General features: G+C 35.6%; 1 protein-coding gene across 1 annotated transcript; it reads left to right on the top strand.

Moving 5' to 3' along the window:
* The first annotated feature begins 1,499 nt into the window (after nt 1-1,499).
* Nucleotides 1,500-22,003, top strand: LOC135645932 (chaperone protein dnaJ 13-like). Its single transcript, XM_065164847.1, has 13 exons — nt 1,500-1,733; nt 4,145-4,431; nt 6,113-6,310; nt 6,456-6,570; nt 9,159-9,245; nt 10,512-10,600; nt 12,055-12,136; nt 15,317-15,370; nt 15,744-15,824; nt 16,073-16,150; nt 20,275-20,511; nt 21,426-21,533; nt 21,611-22,003. The coding sequence occupies exons 1-13, from the start codon at nt 1,569-1,571 to the stop codon at nt 21,665-21,667; spliced, it is 1,638 nt and encodes a 545-aa protein (XP_065020919.1). The 5' UTR covers nt 1,500-1,568; the 3' UTR covers nt 21,668-22,003.
* The last annotated feature ends 382 nt before the right edge of the window (nt 22,004-22,385 follow it).

Here is a 22,385-nt window from a genome sequence, read left to right on the forward strand (position 1 = left end):
CATCAAACATTGACTAGGTCAAATCTTAAGTCATTGATTGAAAAATAAAAAAAATAAAAAATAAAGATATATGAATAACATCATAAAAGTCTAATCGAATGACCTCCATTTAGCTTTATTAGTTCAAGAAAATGTTAATAATGCTCATACTCGGTTCATGCCTATGAAGCTTGCCTGATGTTGTCGATGAGATGACTCCTACGGTTACTTGGAGGCTTACATGCACTTAGGTGTATATTTCGTAATTGATCTATACGAAGATTAAGGTTAGATGGATTTTTCGATCTAATCTCTTTGCTGCTCAAGTCAGTTATCAACAAGAGTAGAGTAATTTTAATAAATAATCATTAAACTTGATTTTTATGATTTAATAATTTTTTTTATAATGAGTTGAATCTTGATTAGGCTATCATCTTTATTGGAGCAAATATTTCTCCAATCAAGTTTACATTTATAAATTTACATTATCTTCATCTTTTTTAATATAGTTTTTAGTATTTATTCTTTTTAATATTTATTTATTTTATTATTGTACTAATTTTAGACATTGAATGTAATAAAACTATCTGAGATACGATACATGTTAAGCTGGCAGTTAAATGGATCCGCATTATGCCTTTGTCAAGTTTGTAGTCCATTAGGAAGTTATATCACTCAAACAAGAAATAACCGTTTCTAATTATGTTTTGCATATACCACCGTAGAAAAGAGTGAGAAAAAGCATCTGTTCCTAATTATGTTACTGCCATTTATAAAAATATAAATGTTATAAATTCTCACTCTATATGTTGATATAAAATTATATTTATGCATTCTTCTCGTATTACATCGATGGAAATTTGATCATTTTTTCTTACAATTGAATGTTAGAAATATAAATCTTATTATCGATCCAACTGTGATATGTGAACGGAAAAAAAATATAGATCAAAGCATTAGGTTTAAGTTCAAATCAACTGTGTTTCAACCCTGTCCGATTGAACTTATCTTAACGTCTCTCATAAGAAATCTCACGGCCGTTGACTCCATCATCGGATAAATTGGTTGCGTGCAGCGAACAGATTTGTTGTTATCCAATCACAACAAACGTTCCCGTTGACTTTGGGTGTTTAAAGTGTCCTCTCTAGCGGCTGTGGTCAACACGTTCGAATCGAGCCCACGGGGGCCCAAATAATGGTCGATCCGACCCGGAATCCTCTCGGATTCGGGTTGGCACTGGCGCTGAGTCGTTCCCTGGTTCGTACGGTAGCTCGTTACACGTGTGGCCCATAGCTTCTGTTTCCCATCGGGGTCGTTTTTGTAGTCTACTCGCTGATCGACTTACCCACTCGCTAGCCTCTCAAGTGCGGCGAACAACAACGGGTCCCTTGCGGGTCCACGCATCGTCTTGAATGATAGGGAAGGTGATAGTGATGGGTAGGGCAGGTGTTAGTCGACGGAGGTTCCCTCCCAATGCCGAACCCCGGCCGCCCCTCTCGTAAACCCTCGTTGTCCAAAAGTAGCCTCCATGTATTAAACCGCCTCATTGTCTTCCAAATTGGTGAGCAAACCCTCGCCATCGCCCGGAAATGGGATCGAGATCGAGCGAGGGGAATTCTCAGGAGGAAGCAGGGCCGCATACGGAGCTCTACGCCCGCCTCAACGTCTCGCCGTCGGCGTCCGCCGAGGAGATCCGCAAGGCCTTCCTTAATTTGTCGGGAGTAGCTCACCCCGATAAGCACCTCGACCCCGAGGTCTCAATCTCATCACGAAAACGATTATATTTATTTTCGTGGTTGTTTTAATGTTTAATTTCTCGGCAAGATGGTGATTCTCTCCTCTCACGTTCAATTCGCGAAGATGCATGAGCATAAAGATATCTTGATTGGATTTCTTGTTCATTTTGATGATATTGGACAGTTAAGAAGAAAATTAGAGAGGGTTTGATTTCAAAATGATGATAGTTTGGCCGAATGGCTACTTGAGTAGGCCAAGTATTTGCCAGCGAATGACATGGGAGGTGTTGAGGTTCTTGATTACAGAAGAATAATTGTTGTTAATACTTGGTTTCTATTATTAAAATAAACACACATGTTGTGAAGGAAGAAAGTCAAAGATAATTAGTGTAAAATGAAGCTTAAAAAGGAATAGGATCTCTTCTATTCTTTCTTGGTCCACAAGATTTATACTTGATATCTTTATTTAGCATGTTTTTCGAGGACATCAATCGATGTAATTATGGCTTTGAATTGCTCTGAGCTTGTAAGTCCGGTTTTATGCTTCGATAATGCATTTATTAAGTTTCTGGTTCTAATAATTGGATGTGAAAGAGTTTCTGGTTGTATTCTTCACTTAAAATTGTGGTGACAAGGTGCATCACATCTTCTGTATCTCTTTTATGGATCATGATTAATGTCATGCTTATCTTAGGCTGTAAGGAGAATGGATTTTCCCAATTAACAAAGTATATCATGCCTGAATATACCAGAGTTCACTGCTTTAGAGGAATTGGATCTGAGCAAAAACAAGGAATTTTATATGTAGGCTGTGTAACGAAACTGTAGTTGGCATTTGAGATCTTATTCAATGAGAGAGAAATAAGAGTCTTTTGAGCTAAGCCAGTTGCAGAATTCTGTAGGGTTCTTCAGAGTTCAAAATCATGTTGGTACTTGCTCTAGCTGAAGCTCATCAAATTAGCAGGTTAACAAATTTTAGATCTAAGTAAAATCGTGTATGTAGCTTTGACTAATCTTTTTCATGCCAATCCCAAGTTTATATAAAGGAGGGTGTCATGCTAGGCACCAGAAAGCCAGCAGAATTCTTAATTCTTGACTATTTTCACAATGCGTAACTCTTAGAACAAACTAGATGATCCTTATCATGTGATTGTTCAAAGAGATGGACAGAATTGGTGATCTAAGAATCACGGACGCAGACACGACATGACATGGACACGGCAACACGTCTATAATATTCGATTAACATGAGTTTTATAGTATTTATGCTTAAATTTTATAAACTCAATAATGTGAACAAATGAATAAAAAAATCATCATACAAGTTGAAAAAATTAAAATCATCAAATAATATTTAACAATATGCAAATATAAGTAATATATGTTTCGTTGCAACGATCTCCAAATTTCTTTTCTTGTGAAACATATGGCTTTCACATGAGGGCCACACAAGCACAGCACCGCATGGGAGTGTCCGATAGGTGTGCCCATCATGTCCACCAAAATTACGTGTTCATGCTTCTCAGTTGGTGATCACTCAGAAGCATCCTCACCACTCTGGTGTCTAAATATGGCACAGAACAAACAAGGATTATGGAATTATTCAAATGAAGTAAAAAAAATTAGTTTGACATGATTGAATTAGACTAGCATTCTTCAATTTAGGAATATTTGTAGGAAAGGGTTTGGAATTATTTGATTTGATAATCAGGAGGTGAATTAACAGTCAGTGAAGACAAAACTGAGTGAATGAAAAATCTAAGGAAATTGATAATACTAGAAATAAAATCTGTTACACAGGCAAAACAAACATCTGATTAAACATTATACGTGAAGGCTCTAAAGAAAACATGGTCAAAAGAGTTGGTGATTGTAAGTCTATAGTAGAATATATATTAAATATTTTAAGTGCTTGTCAAATAGTTGGAACTTTATGATTTTATTGTTGTTGTATGCTCCCAAGTTGGCCTCGATTGGTTCACACAAAAAAATTGCTTTGTACTAGGCATCAAATTGATTGTGACGCATATGCTGCAACCTGCGTGAGTATACATGCGTTTTTTTGGTGCCATGGATCTGAATGCTTGATTTTGTTAGTATGATGTGATACTATATTTGAGATGCACTGATTCAATTTAACTTCCTATTTTTTTAACAATATTATTATTGTTGGAGGATCTGATTTTGGTGTCTTACTGTGGTCTAAAACTCTTAAGGTTAGGAGGAAAACTTGTTAAACACTTAATATGTAAATGCATTTCGACATAGTGCCTTTCCTTTTCTCCTCCCCTTTATACTGACCTCATTCCTGTTTCATCTTTTCAATGAGATCTGTAAAAGCCATTTCAATTTTCATATTATGTTATGATTCCTAGCATACGTGAGGAGTTTTCGTTTTTCGTTAATTGAATTTAAGTTCCCTTTTTCAGTTGAAGGATGCTGCGACGGAAAATTTTCGCCAAATTGTTGAAGCATATGACGTCTTGAATAATGAAGAGAAAAGACAAATCTATGACATATATGGTATGGAAGGTCTGAAATCAGGCTTGGAACTTGGCCCACATCTTAATAAAGTAGAGGAATTGAAGGAACAATTGGAAAAATTAAAGCGTCATAAGGAGCAGGAAAAGGTCCTCGCCCATGGCCCAGCTTCTATGACACTTGTTGCAAAATTATCTTTACCTTCATATCTAGATGGCCATGGCATCATCAGACGGTACAACTTTCTCCTATTCTAATTATTGTGATCTTATTTTGTCTTTCTGTTCATTACAAGGAGCTTTCTGTTTTATAGTTGCAATTATTTTATCTATAATAGATTCTGTAATTGACAAAATAAAACAACTAGAGTGAATTATGATGATGTCTTTCTTTCATGTGTTGAGAAATCTGTTGATATTTCAGTTTGTACTTAAATTGTTGCCGATTTTAGTTCCATGCAGAAAGTTGCATGTTGAAGTTTATGTGCAGTTATGGACATATATGATACTCGTTAATAACATCAAATGCTAATAGTTATATAAAACTATTTATATTGACTGATTATCATATGTATTATAGCTTATGATATAAACCATTTATGCTTGAAAATCATCTCGTCCCTAGTAAATTTGTTAACAGTCTTGAAAGATATATGTAAATTAATATACCTTTCTGTATATTGTTAATCATTTAATACTGTTTTTGATTTTTTTTTGCCATGAAGAAGGATGATTTTGTTTTGTATTTTGATGTTGGTTTTTATTTAGAAAGCCATTGTATGTGCTTTACAGTTAAATCAATAATTTGGCAAAATTAGATACTTCTTGTAATCATAGAGTGTTGTGATGTTTGCATTACTTTGCAAGTACAATAAAATAGCAGACTGTGTATTTCTTTTTTTATCCCCATTACATGCATGTTTATGAAGCTCTTGTGAAAATTTAACAAACTATGTCATAACTTATAATATCATGTACCCAGTTGAAAAAGAGAGATACGGTAAGTTCCACCATTTGAATACATCTTTGTGTTGTTCTAACTTTTGGGTAATGTTGACAACATCCATGGTTTGTTGTATCGCCTGGACTGGTACATACGAGGCAGTCCACGTGCGGTGAGCTTACCTGCAAGTCTTTGGACCTCAACGAGATCCATTGGGGTGTCCTTGGAGGTGTAAAAAATAGCTTGTCACTGTTAACTCCTCTTTTCACTCTAGAGACCAATCATCATCAACCTTCTCTCCGTTCACCTACCTTTCGCTTGCTTCCCTTATCTCAACCTTCTCCCTCTCACTCAAACCTCTTCCATGTTCACGTGTTTGTTGAAGAAGTCCAATTTATCATGGAGAACATTCAAATCAAAGATTGGAAGGCTAACATCTTCAAACTTAGGTGCTATTTCTTAGCTTAATGTCTTAATTTAGGGGCTTGATTTAAGATTCATGTTTGATTTATACCTAATATAGGGCTTGATCTGTAAACTATAAACTTGAACCACTTAATTATGCGAATATTGATAATATTAGGTGAGAAAAACCAATCTAATAGTGTTTTTTAAGGGTTTCAGACGGTTGAAATCCTTATAAAAGGGTACTGGACCAATGCCAATCTACCGCATGTTGGTACACACAGCATGTGCCGGAACAATACTAGTCTGGTCGGGGATCAGCACGGATCCGGTTCCAAAACATCAAGTCATGACAACATCTGCTGGGATATAAAATCATGCGTTTGTATATTCTTTACTGTGTCTCATGACCTCTTCAATCTTTCCTGCTACTTTAGAATTGTATTGTTCTCTCAGTCCAAGTACACTGCATTTGCAATAAGCCTCTCCTCTATTGCTAATTTTTTTCTGTAGCTATACGGTATTCTTACTGCTAGCTTTCCTTTGATCATTCTTTTGCAAATTTACAGAATGCAAATGTATAGTGAGGTTCAATCGCACATGTCCAAGCGCAACATGATTTCTGTTAGTGGAAATTTTCTTGTTTCTGGTAACAGAGGAGATGGATATGCAAATGTTTTGTTGAGACACCAAGTATCCCCATTCGCTCACGTGGATTTCATGGCAACAGCCGGTCTCCGATCTCTCATTGGATTGCAGGCATCTTGGTAGTCCCTCACACTCTTCTCTGTATTTATGTTATGTCATCATGATTCCAGTTCGATATTACTTAGATTGTCTGCTTTTTTCACACTGTATTGGCACATAGAAGTTATGTTACAACATACTGGTTTGTTTGTTTTTCTTTTTCAGTCAACTTTCAAATCATTCAAAAGCAACTTCTGGATTGACAGTTTCTCTGGGAGATGGTTCAGTCAATCTTTCAAATACATGGACTCGCCAACTGTCAGAAACGAGTTTCGGAGATGTATGTCTGCAACAACATTATTCATTTGATTGTCTAACATCCATTTAATGGTGTCTTTATTATTTGGAGTTTTAGTTCAAGAATAGGCAATATAATTTCTGTGAAGTAAACTCATCTATGTCAATCATGGAAGATTGGCTTTTGCTTTTGTGACCTACAGATTTAACATGTTGATACTTCTGCTAATATGAACCATATTCCTACAAGTTCCATAGAACCTTTGTCAATTGCATATATGGCTTACATACCATGTAAGGCCATATTCTTTTAGTTCTTATAAGATTGCTACCTTCATCTTGGTTATATTTTGTGTTGTCTTACATGCCTGCAAAGTGCAAACTATGATCGCATATAGTGTTTGGATTCATCTCTTCGACTGAACTAGTTAAGTTTTTAGTAGCAATTCTATAAGAACAACTCGTATCCTTTTCTGATGCTATGCTTGTAACTCATCTCTCTTCCACAGGGAACTAATATGTCTAGGTTATGTCTAACAGTTTTCTTACTAAATGATGGGAAAGTGATTAAAGGTCACCATCGTATTGCTACAGAATCCAAAACTCTACTAAGTTTACATCACTCAACCAGGACTTATCTATCAGACTATATTGGTACAATTGAATTTCCCTGTTTAGAATTTCTCCATTGGAGTACTATAAAGTATAAACAATGGTGAATCAAAATAAATAGCTATCAGCTAACGGTTCACTTAGGCAAGGGAATTTATATCATTTCTGTACCTTTAACCAACTGACGACGCACTTCTTGTTAACGATAAACCGTCTCAGTTATAAGCTTGCATATACAACATGGTCACAAACTCAATAATCTTTAAAAGGATATTCTTGACATTTGGCTTCCCATATGACCAAGATAGAAATAATACTCTGATTCATATTCCTACCCCATTCTTCATGTGTTTGACACATTTAATAAAGACATGGTGTGTCAGCGGATTTGTGCTTACCAACTCAAAACTATGGAGAAAAGAGGGTTGGTGGTACACACTTGAGACAACATGGGCCTCCATGCCAATATGTGTTGTTTGGCATGGTTTAGCATGATTGGCATGTGCAATATTTAAAATGTAGCTCTCTATGACGGCATTGTTTCTTTCATTCATCTGTTTAGTCTATAAGTGGAAACTTATTAAGAATAGTACCGAATATCTAATGATGTTGAACAATCTTGCATATAAATTTGAGTAAAATAATATAGTAATTTTTTAAAGAATACTTCATACATTCTTGATAACCAAGTGTGCAACTTTAGTAGAGTTAGGTAGAACGCATGAACCCAAGGATTATCATGTTGAGCGATGAGTCGAATGCAGTGCACCAGAAGGCTAATCAAATGTGATATGCCAAACTGTGCAAGAGCACGTGATATATGCTTAGGCCAGTTTATTGCCTATGCAGCTCAGCTTACATTGGTAATCACACGTGCTATGCTGACTTGTGCTAGAGACCCTAACATATAGTTAGGCCAACTATGGCTTGTGACAGGTGTAACACCTTGATTAGTTCCATATCGGAAGTGGATAAGATTAAGATTAACTTATAAGGGTCTGATGTGTACATTACTGTCAACTTAACCTAAGTATTTTGACCAGTGGCTTAGGTAAAACGAAGTTGATGAGTCAATTAGCCTATCAGACCCATGTCAGCTTAAAGGTGTGTTGATCATGGAATTATGCCTTGCCAGGAAGGTTTTGGTGTTATTTCATGCTGCAAAAGAGAAATCCTTGCCTAAACCTATTTACTACAACAAAGAAAGGCCTTAGCTCACCTTTTGTAGAGTTAAAATGAAGTTGTGCTATTACTGCTTCTAAAATTATGTTTGCCGCTCCATATTCTGTTTCCATCATTATGGAGGTTCTAGTGCCCACACAAGAAATCATTATGGAAGTTACCTCCATGTTCATAAGTTTTGGCCATTGTGAATGTAGAATCAAAATTATTTTACAATTTTCTCACTTAGAATATTAAGATATAGTGTATGAACTTTAAACACCAGGCCTTATTTTTTGACATAAATATTCATCATAAATTAGTTTCATTTTTTGAGGGGTTTTCTATTCGATCCTTCTCATCCAAAAATCAAATGCTTTTTTGTGCTTTATGTTGCAATAGTTAGTCATCTAGATGTCATACTGACTTGCTCCAAAAGATAGATAGGGGCAACTTGGGAGGTCAGCAAGTATCAGTCGACCATCTCTTTGTGAGGCAAATCATTCAGTTCTCTTACATGATTCCTGGTGGCATAAAGCCACATTACCGAACACATTGCTTTTGAATATTGCCTCTCTAGATGAAGAGGCTTTCAGCATTTGTTGTGTACTTTTTTGCTAATACTTTGGGTTCTTCAATCAATTTAGAGGACTAGTTAGTAACTGCTTGTCAATAGCATCAGGTTGCTCCAAGTTGACAAGATAATGTAAGATTCTTGTGTTGCCCTTATCAGTTGTGCATATTTCATCATTGGTAGACTAAGATGCCTAAGGTTTTCTGCAAACAGTTCTATAAATGAATTGATTGTTTTCATTTTTGTATGTGGATTTTGGATTGTGCAATCTATTTGTTTTTCAGATACAACTTGTTTTGGGAACAGAATCAGCCATTACTGCTGGATGGAAAAAGAAAGAGGAAAAAACTTCTGCGGCAGGAGAAGTAAAGGTGCATTATCCTTATTCAGATATCCTTGTATCTGTTCTCATGGTTCTGTTAGGATGTAGTGCCTTAACTTTTTAAAACTTAAATTATTATAATTTTTTTTAGCTCAGTGCTTTCTTCATTTAGGCCTTCATTCTTACTTTTGATGATAAACTAGTTTTGAAAAACTGTGGTATGTCTATAAATTTTAATGGAGTGACTCTTTAACCTAAACTTTCAAACCTTCAAAACCATGTAGGATATGATTATCTAGAAATTCAGTGCAGAAGTATTTAGAGTGAGGATGAATCAAAGGGAATATCTTATTAAAAATTAGTAATGAAGCATCCATGACCTGCAAGAAAAGCCCTTGTTTTTTTGACTCTGGACCTTGTCAAGATGACAAATTGATCTGTTAATATGGTCAAAGATAAGCATGATAGCCTAAGGATAAGAATTCTTCAGATAACTATAGTTTGTAATGTTGTTGGAGCTGGTTGGTCTGAATTGCTCATATACAATCATATTTGAGGCTCACCATTGGATAAGAATTTCATGAAGGTGCTGGAAATTGATCCTGTCTAATGTAGCCCATTTTTTTGATTAATGTAAAACAAATACAAAGAGCTCCTGAGACATTGGTACTCAAAATGTGTTACAAAACAGATGGGAAAGTTGAGGTCGAAAGAAAAGCAATGCCCTGGGTCTTCACATGATTAGTTAGCCAAATAGCTGCACTGCTGGCTTCTCTCAAGAAAGTCTCACCTTTCAAGTGAAGCTTAGAAATAAAGTATAAATAATCAGCAATACTCAGACAAATCCTCCAAGTGGTTACTACTTGGATTTTGAGAATGTGAATCGGCAACTGGGAGTAACTTTCCAGTTAGAGATTTGCTATATGTTGATGGGAATCACTCCAATCTATCACGAAGTGCCATAGACTCAGAAATCAGAATATCATAATCATGACATATTTTAGGTGTACTCGAGTTCAATCCAACCTCTTACAAAGCATCGTAGCCTCAGCAATCAGATTGTCATCAAAATTTTCAGGCATACTGCCTGCAACCAAGGGACAGTTGTTAGCATCTATTATAGTGAAACCTGTCCCAGCAAGCCTTTTTCGTCCAATAGAACTTCCATTTGCACCATCTGAGGGGAGGGAACTTTGAGGATGTCATATCATTGAGTTATTATTCTTTCATTCTTTGTTCTTTTTGGAGCTATAATTACTTAAGTTTTTGAAGGGACTCTCTTTGGCTTAATTTGAGCAGTTTAAATTTTCTGCAGTTTGGTACAGGTTATTTTGGGGCATCAGCCCATTATACTCATCGTTTTTCTGAAAATTCTCATTGCCGAATTGCCGGTAACATTGGAAGGTATATTTTGACACAGTATGTTAAATACGTAACTATTTCTTGTTCCCTTTTTATTAGAAATTAAATAGATTCATAATATTTGAAATAGCACTGGGTAAATAAACATTTTATCGATGCAGTTCCATATATATTTTAATAATTCAATAATTGGGTAATCTTTCATAAGGTTGATTCAGCCTAACTATGTGGGATGGACACATACGGTACATCATACATGTGGTGCATATCAGTTCTAGTTTGCAATACTGCCTGGTATGGTTAGCTACTGGCAGCATTCATCCTAACTATCAGATGATCAAATAATTTTGAAAACTCTGGTATGTGTATAAATTTTAATAGAGTTGCTGTTTAACCTTAATTTTGAAACCTTAAAAAGGATGTAGGTTACGATTGTCTAACTGTCCAGTATAGAAGTATAAGGATTAATCAAAATGGAAGAAGCATCCAAGACTTGCAAGAAAAACCCTTGTTTCTTGGACTATGGATGTTGTCAAGGACTCAAGATGATATAAATTGATCTGTTAACATGGCCAAAGATAAGCTTGATAACTGAAGGATAATAATTCATCAACTGTACCATGTGGTAATACTGGAGTTGGTTGGTTTGAATTGCTCATATACAATCATATTTGGGGGTCACTATTGGATAACAATTTCGTGAAGGTGTTGGAAATTGATCATGTCTAATGTGGTCCACTTTTCAAAATTAATATAAAACAAGTGCGAGCAGCATTTACCAGTCTGAAGTAAGATAAGTAAATTGATTTGTGAAAGCATCATTCAGAATTTGTGGCCTCCTTTTCCCTTCTGAGACTTTCATGGAGTTATTTATGTAGCACCTCGTCATAATAGATCTTGCTCATATTCTGAATAGATATGATCATGAACAACTATATGCTCCTAATGAGAAAGATCTCATCAAAGTTGATATGATCATGAACAACTATATGCTCCTAATGAGCAAGCTCTCATCAAAGTCCGTTTCCATATCTTAATATTGGTGACCACTAGTGATGCCATTTAGTTTTGGTCTCTGTAGCTGTAGAGCTACCACCACATTGGAGAACTTTGATAATCCTCTTGAATGTTGGTTTGCTAAGTAGGATATTATTACCACTACCAAACACACAAAAAATTAAGTATTGCATTGAGTGGATCCATAAAATGAATCCCATGTACTAACAGATTCGAAAAATGTTATTACCATGATCATAGAGATAGAAAAATTTAAACTTATGTCATAATTTATTTGATTGTATGTTCATCATGTTCTATGTCATATCACTTCTTCATATAAAAAACTGTGGGTCTACTTATATTTTATATATTACTCTTTTGTGACTCTATAAGACTATAACCATCATAAAAGCAATGGAATATTTTTGTTGGTTGTGAATATTACTCTCAGGTCACATTTTTAGTTCTACAGTTAACTGAGTTTGACTTTGCAACAGTGCTCTTTATTTAGAAATTGGTGGTGGAAGAAGAATATCTGATTCCAGTTTTGTGCGATTAGTCTATAACATAGGAATTGAGGTGATCGTCCTTTATGCACCAACTTGCTTCTATTCTAATTTTTTTCTGGATTTTGTTGTTTCTTTTGCTACATACAAGTAGTCATTAGCATGACATGCAAAGATGGCTTTATCATGCCTTGCAAACATATGTTTCATTCTTCATGGGTTGTGTGTCAAAACATAGAACCTACTGTATTCCCTATTTTTCTTGCTGAAATCATTTGCATTCCAATATATTCAACTATGTAGTGCAGCCATGTGGTGTAGAGGCTACTTGATTATTTTGTCAAACTGAGAACACAGTTCATGATTTATTATGCATATTGGATTTTCATCTCTTTTTATACTAATTGTCCCACAACTTTTTGGTCATTTACCTTGTAACAACAAACTTTGCTTGAAAAAGTTACCTGTGGTTGGGTTCTTGTTCTACCATTTCATTGTTCAATTTTATTTGCAAAACTGGTTGTGCTTCAGATGATGAGATATGACTATTAATGGGCATAAACTGAATAGGAAACAAATAATAGAAAGTAGAAGGAAAAACAATGACAAGAGTAGAGATGGTACTTGAGCCCCAAAACATGAACACAAACTGGATCCTACTTGGACTTGGCTTGGGGCTGACGTTTCATGGTTGTGTATGGGTCTGACATTAAACCTTTTTGTAATTCTAGGTCTAGGTTTGGGTCCAAGAAGGAGAACTGCACTTGAACCCTCCTTGAACACAGCTGTTGTACTAATTTTTTATGTAAATATGCTGCACTGTAATTTGCAATCATTTCTGCAGTAGAAAGAGAATTCGACGAAGGGGTCGATGAGCAAGGTTCGCAATACCGTACCATACCGGTATTTCAACCTGGGCTCGGTACCAGTACGGTACGGTATACCGAGCGGTACACCCAGGTGTACCGAGTACTGTATCACTGCTACAGTGCCTCGGACCGGTAACAGTCGGTCCACGTACCGAAAACCTGTCGGACCGGTACATACCGCCCGTACCGGGCGGTACGGCTGACCCTGCCGATGAGGCACTTGTCTTGCAAGAATAGGGTTTTCAGGTTTGGGCAATTGAGAGAGGACTGGATGGGTCTGATATTGAGTTCTGGCCTCACAAGTTTTGAGCTGACCCACGTTTCTGCCGGTGAAAGCCTGTTGAGGTTGATGGCTTATAGAACAAGATGTATTTCTCTATCCATAGTGGAGCATTGGTTGTTGAACCAATCTTGTAGTCAGTAGGAAGGAGATCATAACATAAATCACCCTAGGCTATGAAGGTGGTTGTCTTGCTTCTGCAACATATGATTTTGATTTTTTATCATGTTACTATGTTAGGTGATATGGTGGATGTTATGGAGGGTGGAGAATGAGTGCAGAGCTTAGGTGAGAGAGAAGGCATAGAATAGAATGAAGGTAGCTGTCAGCAAGAGTGACAGCTTAGATGGCATAATGTTATTATGTGTACTAATTATACCAATCAATGTTTCTCAGTAGTAAACAGAGACAATGATGCAGGTGCAAAATTTTCTATGTAACTTTATCTGATGTGGTGCTGTCACGTGGTTCCACACCTGTTTTATATCTGACACAGACAATGCCTGAACTGACATGACAATCATAGTATCCAGGTGTAATTTGCTACACTTGACCAGTTGACCCCCAACTGTGCACAAATCCAGGTTAAGTGGTTTTCAGAACCAACGTGATATCATCCAACCTAATACTATCTCTAGACAAAAGGCAAATGAGAATGTCCATTCAAAAGATCAAAAAATTGTTTTACTTCCTCTCATGATGAGCGCAAGATTATTTGGTCCTTGCCATAGGTACCTTGTCCTTGTTGTAGTCCATCTCCTATTGGCTTTAGGATCTTACTGGTTTTCAATTGAGACTGTGTCCTCCAACATTTGTTCTGCTGCAGTCAATCAAAGTAGGAGCCGATTGCTGAAGTGTTGATCTTTGATGAGCCCACACAGGGACTTGGCAGCTGGCATACCCTTCTAGTCTCCATCGATAGCTGCTGTTTAGGTCCAAACCAAGGTTTGCAATACCATCTGATGTCCGATATGGTTCGATGTAGGTGGTATTTATGGTCCGACAACCTGGCGGTATTTGGAGTAGGTAAACCTAGTGATGTGCTTGGCACATGGTGGTACACAGTCCCTATACCTTATAGTTTCTTTTTTTTTTTGGTTTTTCCAGGAATTTTCTTTTTAACCTGTTATATATAGTCTGAGCCCTGATTGATACACTACTAGTCCACCGAATAACAAACCTTTGTCCAAACAACCTCTAATGGTTGTTGATGATGTCTTGGCTAGGGTTGGTACACTCAGGTCCAAATCTTTGCCATCCCCTCCCAGCCAATATTGTGAAATAAAAAGTAATATGTTAAAGAGAAAAACAAGGCAAAGTAGAAGGCATGGAAGGAAAATAAGGAAGTAGAAGGAAAGAGAAATTAAGAGAAGAGGAAGAACATTTAGAAGAAACTAGGGAACAATCATAGATTTTGACAACAAAGATAATAGTGTACTTAGCTGCCAGAGGTAGCTGCAAGTTGCCCCCATAAATCTTATGATTATGTAAAGATCTTCAACTGGTTGTAAAAGTTCATAATGTAGTTTTAATCCAAAGTCCTACTTGCATTTAGATTGTTTGGGTTTTCCATTCCATCCAACAATCTTTATTCTATCTGAAGTCTCACCACAATAATTGTCCAGTTCTGGTAATCCAAGGACTGAGTATGGCACACTGCATCAAAGAAGTATGTCACTGATGACAACAATATCGTACTATTGTTTTTATTCAGAATTATGATTGGAAAAAAAAAAGGATGCAAAGATAAGTTAACGCTATATTTTAGTTTGTTGCTTATGTCATAGAGAACTTGCATTTCTGCAATTCTAGTTTTTTTTCTGCCTGGTTCCTTCTGAAAATTGGTTTACACTCAAGAACAATATAATTTTTAACTCTTAAGAACAAGGTAAGGTGTAGGTTCCAATATTCAACAGAAATATGCTAATATGATTGTACATTTGTACCAATCATGTGTTTAGATGAATGCATTAACGTTGGGTTTTTAGGTCATTCAGCATCATGTACCTGGTTAAATTTGTTTGTCATGCTATGAATTTTATGCATATCATTTGCAAATTGAATTTCTTTATTAATTTTTCTTAAAATAATGATTGGACTACAGGGAATTCTGTGGAGATTTGAGTTACACAGAGGGAGCCAGAAGCTGTTGATTCCAGTAAGTCTGGCCTTAACTGTGATACATACATCTAAGTTTGAAATGTGGTTTATGTTAAATATGCTTGTAAATCAAAGAAACTGACAATATTATGTCCTTGAGAAAAAGCTAGTGATATGTTGTCTGTTAGAGTGACATGTTATCTGTGCAAATTATTGGATTTACATGTCAACTTGATTTTTCTCAAGGTTATCTGTTCATTTTGTGTTCTTCTTTTTAACTCTGCAAAATGAATCTTTGTCGAGCTTTGGTAAATACAGAATTAAGTTGTTTCTATATGATATAAGGGCCTAGATACTAATGATTATCTTTTAGTTTTCTATTGCTCTTGTCTAATCAATATATAAACATTCTCTCTTGTTGGTACATGCAGGTTTTGCTTTCCCGTGATCTAGATCCAATAGTTGCAACTGGGGCATTTATGGTTCCTTCGTCACTTTATTTTCTTCTTAAGGTGGGAGTTGTTGGTTGCAATATATTAACTTTTCTCTTGTTAATATTGCTATTTTATCACTCAGATTTTTTTTTTCCATCAATAAAGTGCTCTCAAATTCATTTTCCAAAGATTTTTTAGCTCTCTATTATTTTTTGTGTCTAGGGTTGAATAAAATGAGTATTTGCTAATGGTTTTATGCTAAAACTTTGAGTTTAGAATCTGCAATTTATGCAATGATTGTAATTCTTTTCCTGAATATTGTGCAGAAATTTGTTTTGAAACCTTACTACCTTAGACGGCAGAAGCAAAAGGCACTTGAGAAAAAGGAGGTGTCACTAAATCAGGTTAGGATATCTAACAGTTTACGAACTGATCTTTGGTTCCATTCTTGGTTTTTGCTTAAAATTCCAACGAGTCTTCTTGTGATATGCACACTAGAGAACGATATGTTAGTGAAGTAAATTTCTGTAAGTCCTATATTTGCCGGCTTTCATGCATGTAGTGTATAAAACCTGTGCATCCCCCTTGCAAGTGCAATTGAATATCACAATATTGAGTGGCAGTGTGGCACTATTAGTTGTTAATGTGGTTAATGCATTCATGCATTGGAGATGGATTAGCATCTCCTTGGCTCCTATCTGGAAAGAGACTAAACTGATATGGCAAGGGTGACAATGACTTCTAGTACACTACATAGAGTAGTTTGTTATGGTATAATTGTGATAATGTAAAATATTAGAAGATCAGTACATAAAAAGCTTGAAAAAAAGGTTTTAATATCGGAGAATGTTGTGGTTGATCAGTGTAGCTTCTGCAAATCTGAAGTTATGGTGGGGATTATCCTATCAGCGTTTTGGGACTGGTTAAACTGATGAAACAGTAAGCTACCATCAAATGTGTTCAAATAAGACTAACAAGCCAGGGATTCATCGAATGTTACTTACAGTTGCTAGATGACCTTAATACTTCTCCAATAAGATTAAGGTTTAATAATAACCAATGTATTAAAAAGTAGCATACCAGTCGGTACAAGCTGGTATCTACCTGTCCGACCACGAATATGTTCATTGACTAACTTGTACTGTTTATGACTGCCTCTTTTGCCTCTTCTTTCTCCTCCCCATCGTGTCTTCATTGTTGCCACCTCCTCCAGCTTCTTCTTCTTTTCCTCCTCTCTGCCTCCTCCTCCTCCACCTCCCCTTCCTCTACTCCACCTCCTCTCCTCCTTTACCTCCTCTTCTTCTATCCTCCTCTCATGTTCGGGCAGGTTCGACCCTTGCCGGGTGCTAGTATATTGGTTTGTAATAAAACCATACTGATCTAACCTTGATCCAACAATGCAATACCCCTTTTTGGGACTTAAGAATGTAATAGCACTCCGATTAATAATACATCCTTAAATATATTTAACAAAAGGCACAGTGCAGAAGGCTCCAGTTAAGAGCATTTTAATTCATAAAATGTTTTGAAATATCCTCCATGGCATCTTATCTTGCCTGAAATTACATGGCAAAAAGCTTCCTGCTTTTAGCCAAGATGCTCCATCATCAGACAAATTCTAAAGCCTATCACATCGATGATTATTTGTTGACAAGTATTTCCTTGGTGACTATCATTATCTGCAATGATTGTCAATTGGTTTTTTTTTTTTTGGAAATGCATTTTTCTGCATGTAGTATCCCCAGCTCAGTTAGAATTTCAACTATGGGAGGTGTTTAAACTTACTGAATAATTATTTCAGAGATTGAGGCAGCCAATCACGGTGTTAAATGAACTTGCCAATGTGAATACTAGGTTAAAAATAACAATGTTTGTCACATTCATTAAAAAAGGGTGGCCCAACTCTTGCCAATGTGAGATCTTCGTAGGTTCAATGTAGGTGACTTTGCCCTTACAAGCAAAGGTTGTTTCCATCGATAATATAAAGTATCCAATTTTTTACATGTATAATATAACCAAATATTTCAAATTGTCACTAGTCAAAGCTATGCACAAACAAGACCAAAGCTTAGTGAGGTGATGAAAATAGGTGCTACAGCTTTTAAAAAGGTGTACAAGCCATATATCCAGGTAGAAGACAGCAAGATTGTTAAAAGGTTTAAATTTAAAGATGGGACTTTAGTTCAACTTCATATCTTAAAAAGACTTTGTAAAGACTTAGAACTAATCATATACACAAGACACAATTGAACTGGAGTAGTTGAATTGGAGGAGCAATTTAGTTACGAGATATATATTGCAAGGCAAGAGATCTAGTTGAGAGGCTGAACATCCACGAAATTCTGATGAACTACATTTGATGTCCAAGATTGATAAATCTGATGAACTCCCTGCACTTCTTGGATTAAAATTAAAATTAAAATTAAATTCATGATTGATAAAATATAATTTCTAATCCAAACAAGATATCATATTTTCTCTCCGAGGAAAAACAAGAAATGTAATTTTATTTAACAAATCAAACAAATAAGCTTATTGAAATAAAATAAATAGGGAAGAAACCTACTTGATTCCTGAAGATGATACCACTTCCACTCTTTACCTTCCTTGCAATCCCGATCGATGTGAAAAAGAAGAGGGGTTTGTTGGCTTATGAAGAGATGGATAGCTATTCTAAAACTATTTCTCAGAGACCTTTGGAATATATGATGTAATATAGGGTTACAAACTTACAATGTTTATACTTATTAATATTAGTTTGCGAATGTCAAGTACATTTTCATTGGTTGATGAGGGGTTACCCCCCAACTCAAATTATTCAAATGATTCTGCTAAAAATTTTCCAACTCAATAATATCAACGAGATTATAGCTTGTTCCAACACCATGGGTTTTTGTTGTGTAGGTTCTGTATTACATGGGATTCCTGTATGGCAACCTTTTTTTTTTGTATACAACATGCTAAGGTTGTCCAATAATAACAAAAGAATGCTAACCTAGTGCGTATATGGTTTGTTTAGTTGATGATGCTGTGCAAGAATGGAGTCAAATCTCAATGAAGGATCTTGTAGACAAGGATTATCATCTATACAGAAAATACAGTAGTGAAGCTTCTTTATAAGTGAAGATAGGATATTTGATTAGCCTTGACTCGAAGGGTTATGTATAGTAACTTCTTTATTATGTTATGCTTATTCGTTTATTTATCCTTTCTCTTCATGCACTTTGGATAGTGAAAGGTTTGAAGCATGGATAGTTAAATTTTTGAATATTGGAATAATTAACAGTGAAAATTTTCTCTTTTCCCATGTATGTGAGATTGTGAGTCATGTCTGTCCATTAATTCCTCATGTTGGCTCATCAATGTGACATTAGTTCGCAGCCAGGTCCACCAACTTACTCTTCTCTTCTCTTATTTGCTCTCTGTCTTGTGCTCAAAATTTAGAACAACTCTTATTTGTTCTCTAAAATATTAGTTGTTTATGCACTTGTTGGTCTCTTCATGTGGCTTCATTCCCTGTCAAGAGTATCTTAACTCAGAGAAGTCCTGGTATTGAGTCTCTGACCTGTTCCTCCTTCCAATAGAAGTCATGCTTTGTCTTTGAATTGACTACTTCCACCAAGTTACAATCAGCTTCCTTTTGGTCGGGGTGCTAGATTTCTAGGTGACATCTTTCTAGTTCAGACTTCAATTTACCTTTTATGATGGGAGTTAAGATTTTGAACTTTGTAATTTTATCTTTATCAAACCCCTTATTGGTGACAAGTGTTCTTTCGCTTTTCCACTTCTTTGGCTTGTCAAGTAAGTTTGTGTCTTGCTTTTTGACTCAGAAACATGCTAATCTTGGGCTAGTTTTCACCATGAGCTACAAAAACTCTTCTATAGGCTTCTCTGATAACATATCTTTCTAATTCTGTAGTAAAATAAAGGATTTCTAGGATTCAATTACGATAAATTCTGAGTTCCTTCTAGAATTTCTCTCTCAAAAACTTTCAGCATTTTTTACTTGCCTTTAAGAATTATATTCGTATGCAACAATCTACATCTTGAGCTGTGATCTGGCCAGTACAAAAGTAGAGATATACTGGATCCGCTGGTTCTTTAGAGGGGATGACATTACCGTTATATTTAAGCCAAAAGTAATATGTAAAAGTACCTTATCTTTGCATATACTGCTTCTCTAAGGTATTAAATGAACAGTACTGTATTTAAGCCAAAACTACTATTCCCCTTGTCATTATTGAAAGTGGTATCCCATGTAATGTGACAGTAGCTAGACCCAGTTTGTTATGTTCATGAGGCCATTTATCATTTATTAATTATAATATGACATTATAATTCTTTCAACTATTAGTCACTGCTGAATCAATGTGTTAAGAATAATTTGCTTAGTAAAATATTTTATATTAAGATGTCTTCTTTGCAGAAGGATCGATTAGTTGGTTATAACATAGTTTCTATAAAACATGCACTTCCATATCACACTTTGACTGATGAAATACCAATAATGAATTTTGCTAACATGAAGATTCGAAAAGCAAGGGATGCGGCTAAGAAAGCGCAGAAGTTGCTACAAAATGTTTCCAACAGGAAGAAAAATAAAGAAGTGGAAAAAGATGGGCTGGTTATTACAAAAGCGATATATGGAAATCTTAGAACAGCCAGAGGAACAGAAGAACATCTTGAGGTGGATGATGATGTAGCTTCACTGATTTTAGATGTTACATTACCACTAAACTTCTTGGTGACCAACTCTCGGCTTGAGGTATGTTATGAATATCTCTTGTAATTTGTTATTGTAGGTTGAGCTCATTTAACATGTTTTACCCTTGTTATAAACCAACAGGTCCAAATTTAGCACAAAACATGAATGAATACTTGATGTGCAGCTAAGCAATATTTATTGCATGACATTGGCATTCAGACTTAGGTTGTTACAGGAGAGTTTATGTCGGCAGAGGATTAGGAAATAAATAGTCCAGTTCCTTTTAGAAGATATTTTTTACTCTTTGGTTTTTGATGAAATGACAAGGTACACTAGCTTGAGTCAGTGAAGTAATTGTTTGAAAATATACTTGGAGGAAACAGTGTGATATTGCTTGGCATAGAGTATGGAATGGATTGGTAAATGTAGACTAAACCTTACAGCCACCTGCTAAGAAGGTTAAGATTACACTGATGGTACCATCAAGCGTGTATATCAGAAGTTTAACCAAGATGTGTGGTTTTTTTTGCCTTGACAGCAAATTGTTGAGTTATCTCATAATATGATTGGCATGCTGTTCTTCTGTGACTAGTTTTTATATAAGACAGCTAATCCAGCTGCATTGGAATGCAGAACACCTCCATCAATTATTAGCTTTTAGGCAGCATCAGATTTTTTTTTTACTTCATAGGTTGTTACCAAGGTATCCATGTTCATCATAGCCTAAACAGATGATGGTGGGGGTTTCCTGATAATTTAGGTGAGTATTGTGGGATTAAATGTCATTTAAAGTTATATTGATGTTGACTTAAATGCCATTTATCTATTCCTGCTTTATTTTTTCAATAATTTCAACTGGTTCAGACTTCAAGTTATGGAATTGGACAATGATTTTTTTTTCCTTTTATCCGGATGCATCTTCATTTTTACCTTTAATAAAGACCACAAATTTTTTTTTTCCAATCTTGATGCAGCTTCATAAAGGAATAAAGAAGTCTGGCATAATGGGGTTTTGTGATCCCTGTCCTGGAGAGCAGTCACAATTACTAGTGGAATACACATTCAAGGGCAAGAACTACAAGGTTTTGGTTTTGTTGTATTTGGTTATTCATATTGGGATTATACTTTTATATTAATCTTGTTGTTTTCCATTGGGTAGGTAGTGGTTGATGACTATGACTTATTGCGAATCCCAAATGAGACACACAGAATCTGAGGCCTCATTGTTGTTGGTGTTTGAGACATCAAACAATTTTGCATGAATTGAAAGTGGGTGAAATAAAAGCCGCCCTCGTGCCGTTTTCCCATACTTTTCAGTGTCTCATGGCCTCTATTTAGCTTAGATTGTAGGATAACTGAAAAGCATGTTGAATTGTATCGTCCATGTGAATATTGACTGTTGTTGGTCTTGAAGATTTCATGTCAGTGCAGGCAGAGTTCAAGTTCATATAGGCCAAAGGCATAATAACTACTGTGATTTCTAAACTATTCATTCCTTCCTGTATCATCACATATGATGTATGAGTTGTTCCTGTATTTTTCTGGGATTTCATTTTTAGAGGTATGCAACAAAAAAAAAAGATCCGTGAATGTGTGTGTGTGTGTTTGATGGCAGTTGATGAACTCTGCAACATGTTTTCACATTATCAGAAGGAATTAGATTCCGTGAATGCTCATATTCATTAGTGTCATTTTACTGCAAAGAATGATTTCGAGTTATAAATAATAGTTTAATTAGTGAAAAATGAAACAAACAGCCGGACCAGAAATTATTATTATTTCTTTGGTATGATTAAGAGGCTAAATAACACTTACACAAATGTACATTAAAATCCTTTAAATTAATTATTCATGTAGTTAATACACTCAAAGCTCGACCCTCCGTAATTGTTGATCACCATAGTGACATTAAAACTTCAATCGACATTAATTTC

The sequence above is a fragment of the Musa acuminata genome, chromosome BXJ3-8 (genome assembly GCF_036884655.1).
Source record: "Musa acuminata AAA Group cultivar baxijiao chromosome BXJ3-8, Cavendish_Baxijiao_AAA, whole genome shotgun sequence".
Taxonomy (NCBI): domain Eukaryota; kingdom Viridiplantae; phylum Streptophyta; class Magnoliopsida; order Zingiberales; family Musaceae; genus Musa; species Musa acuminata.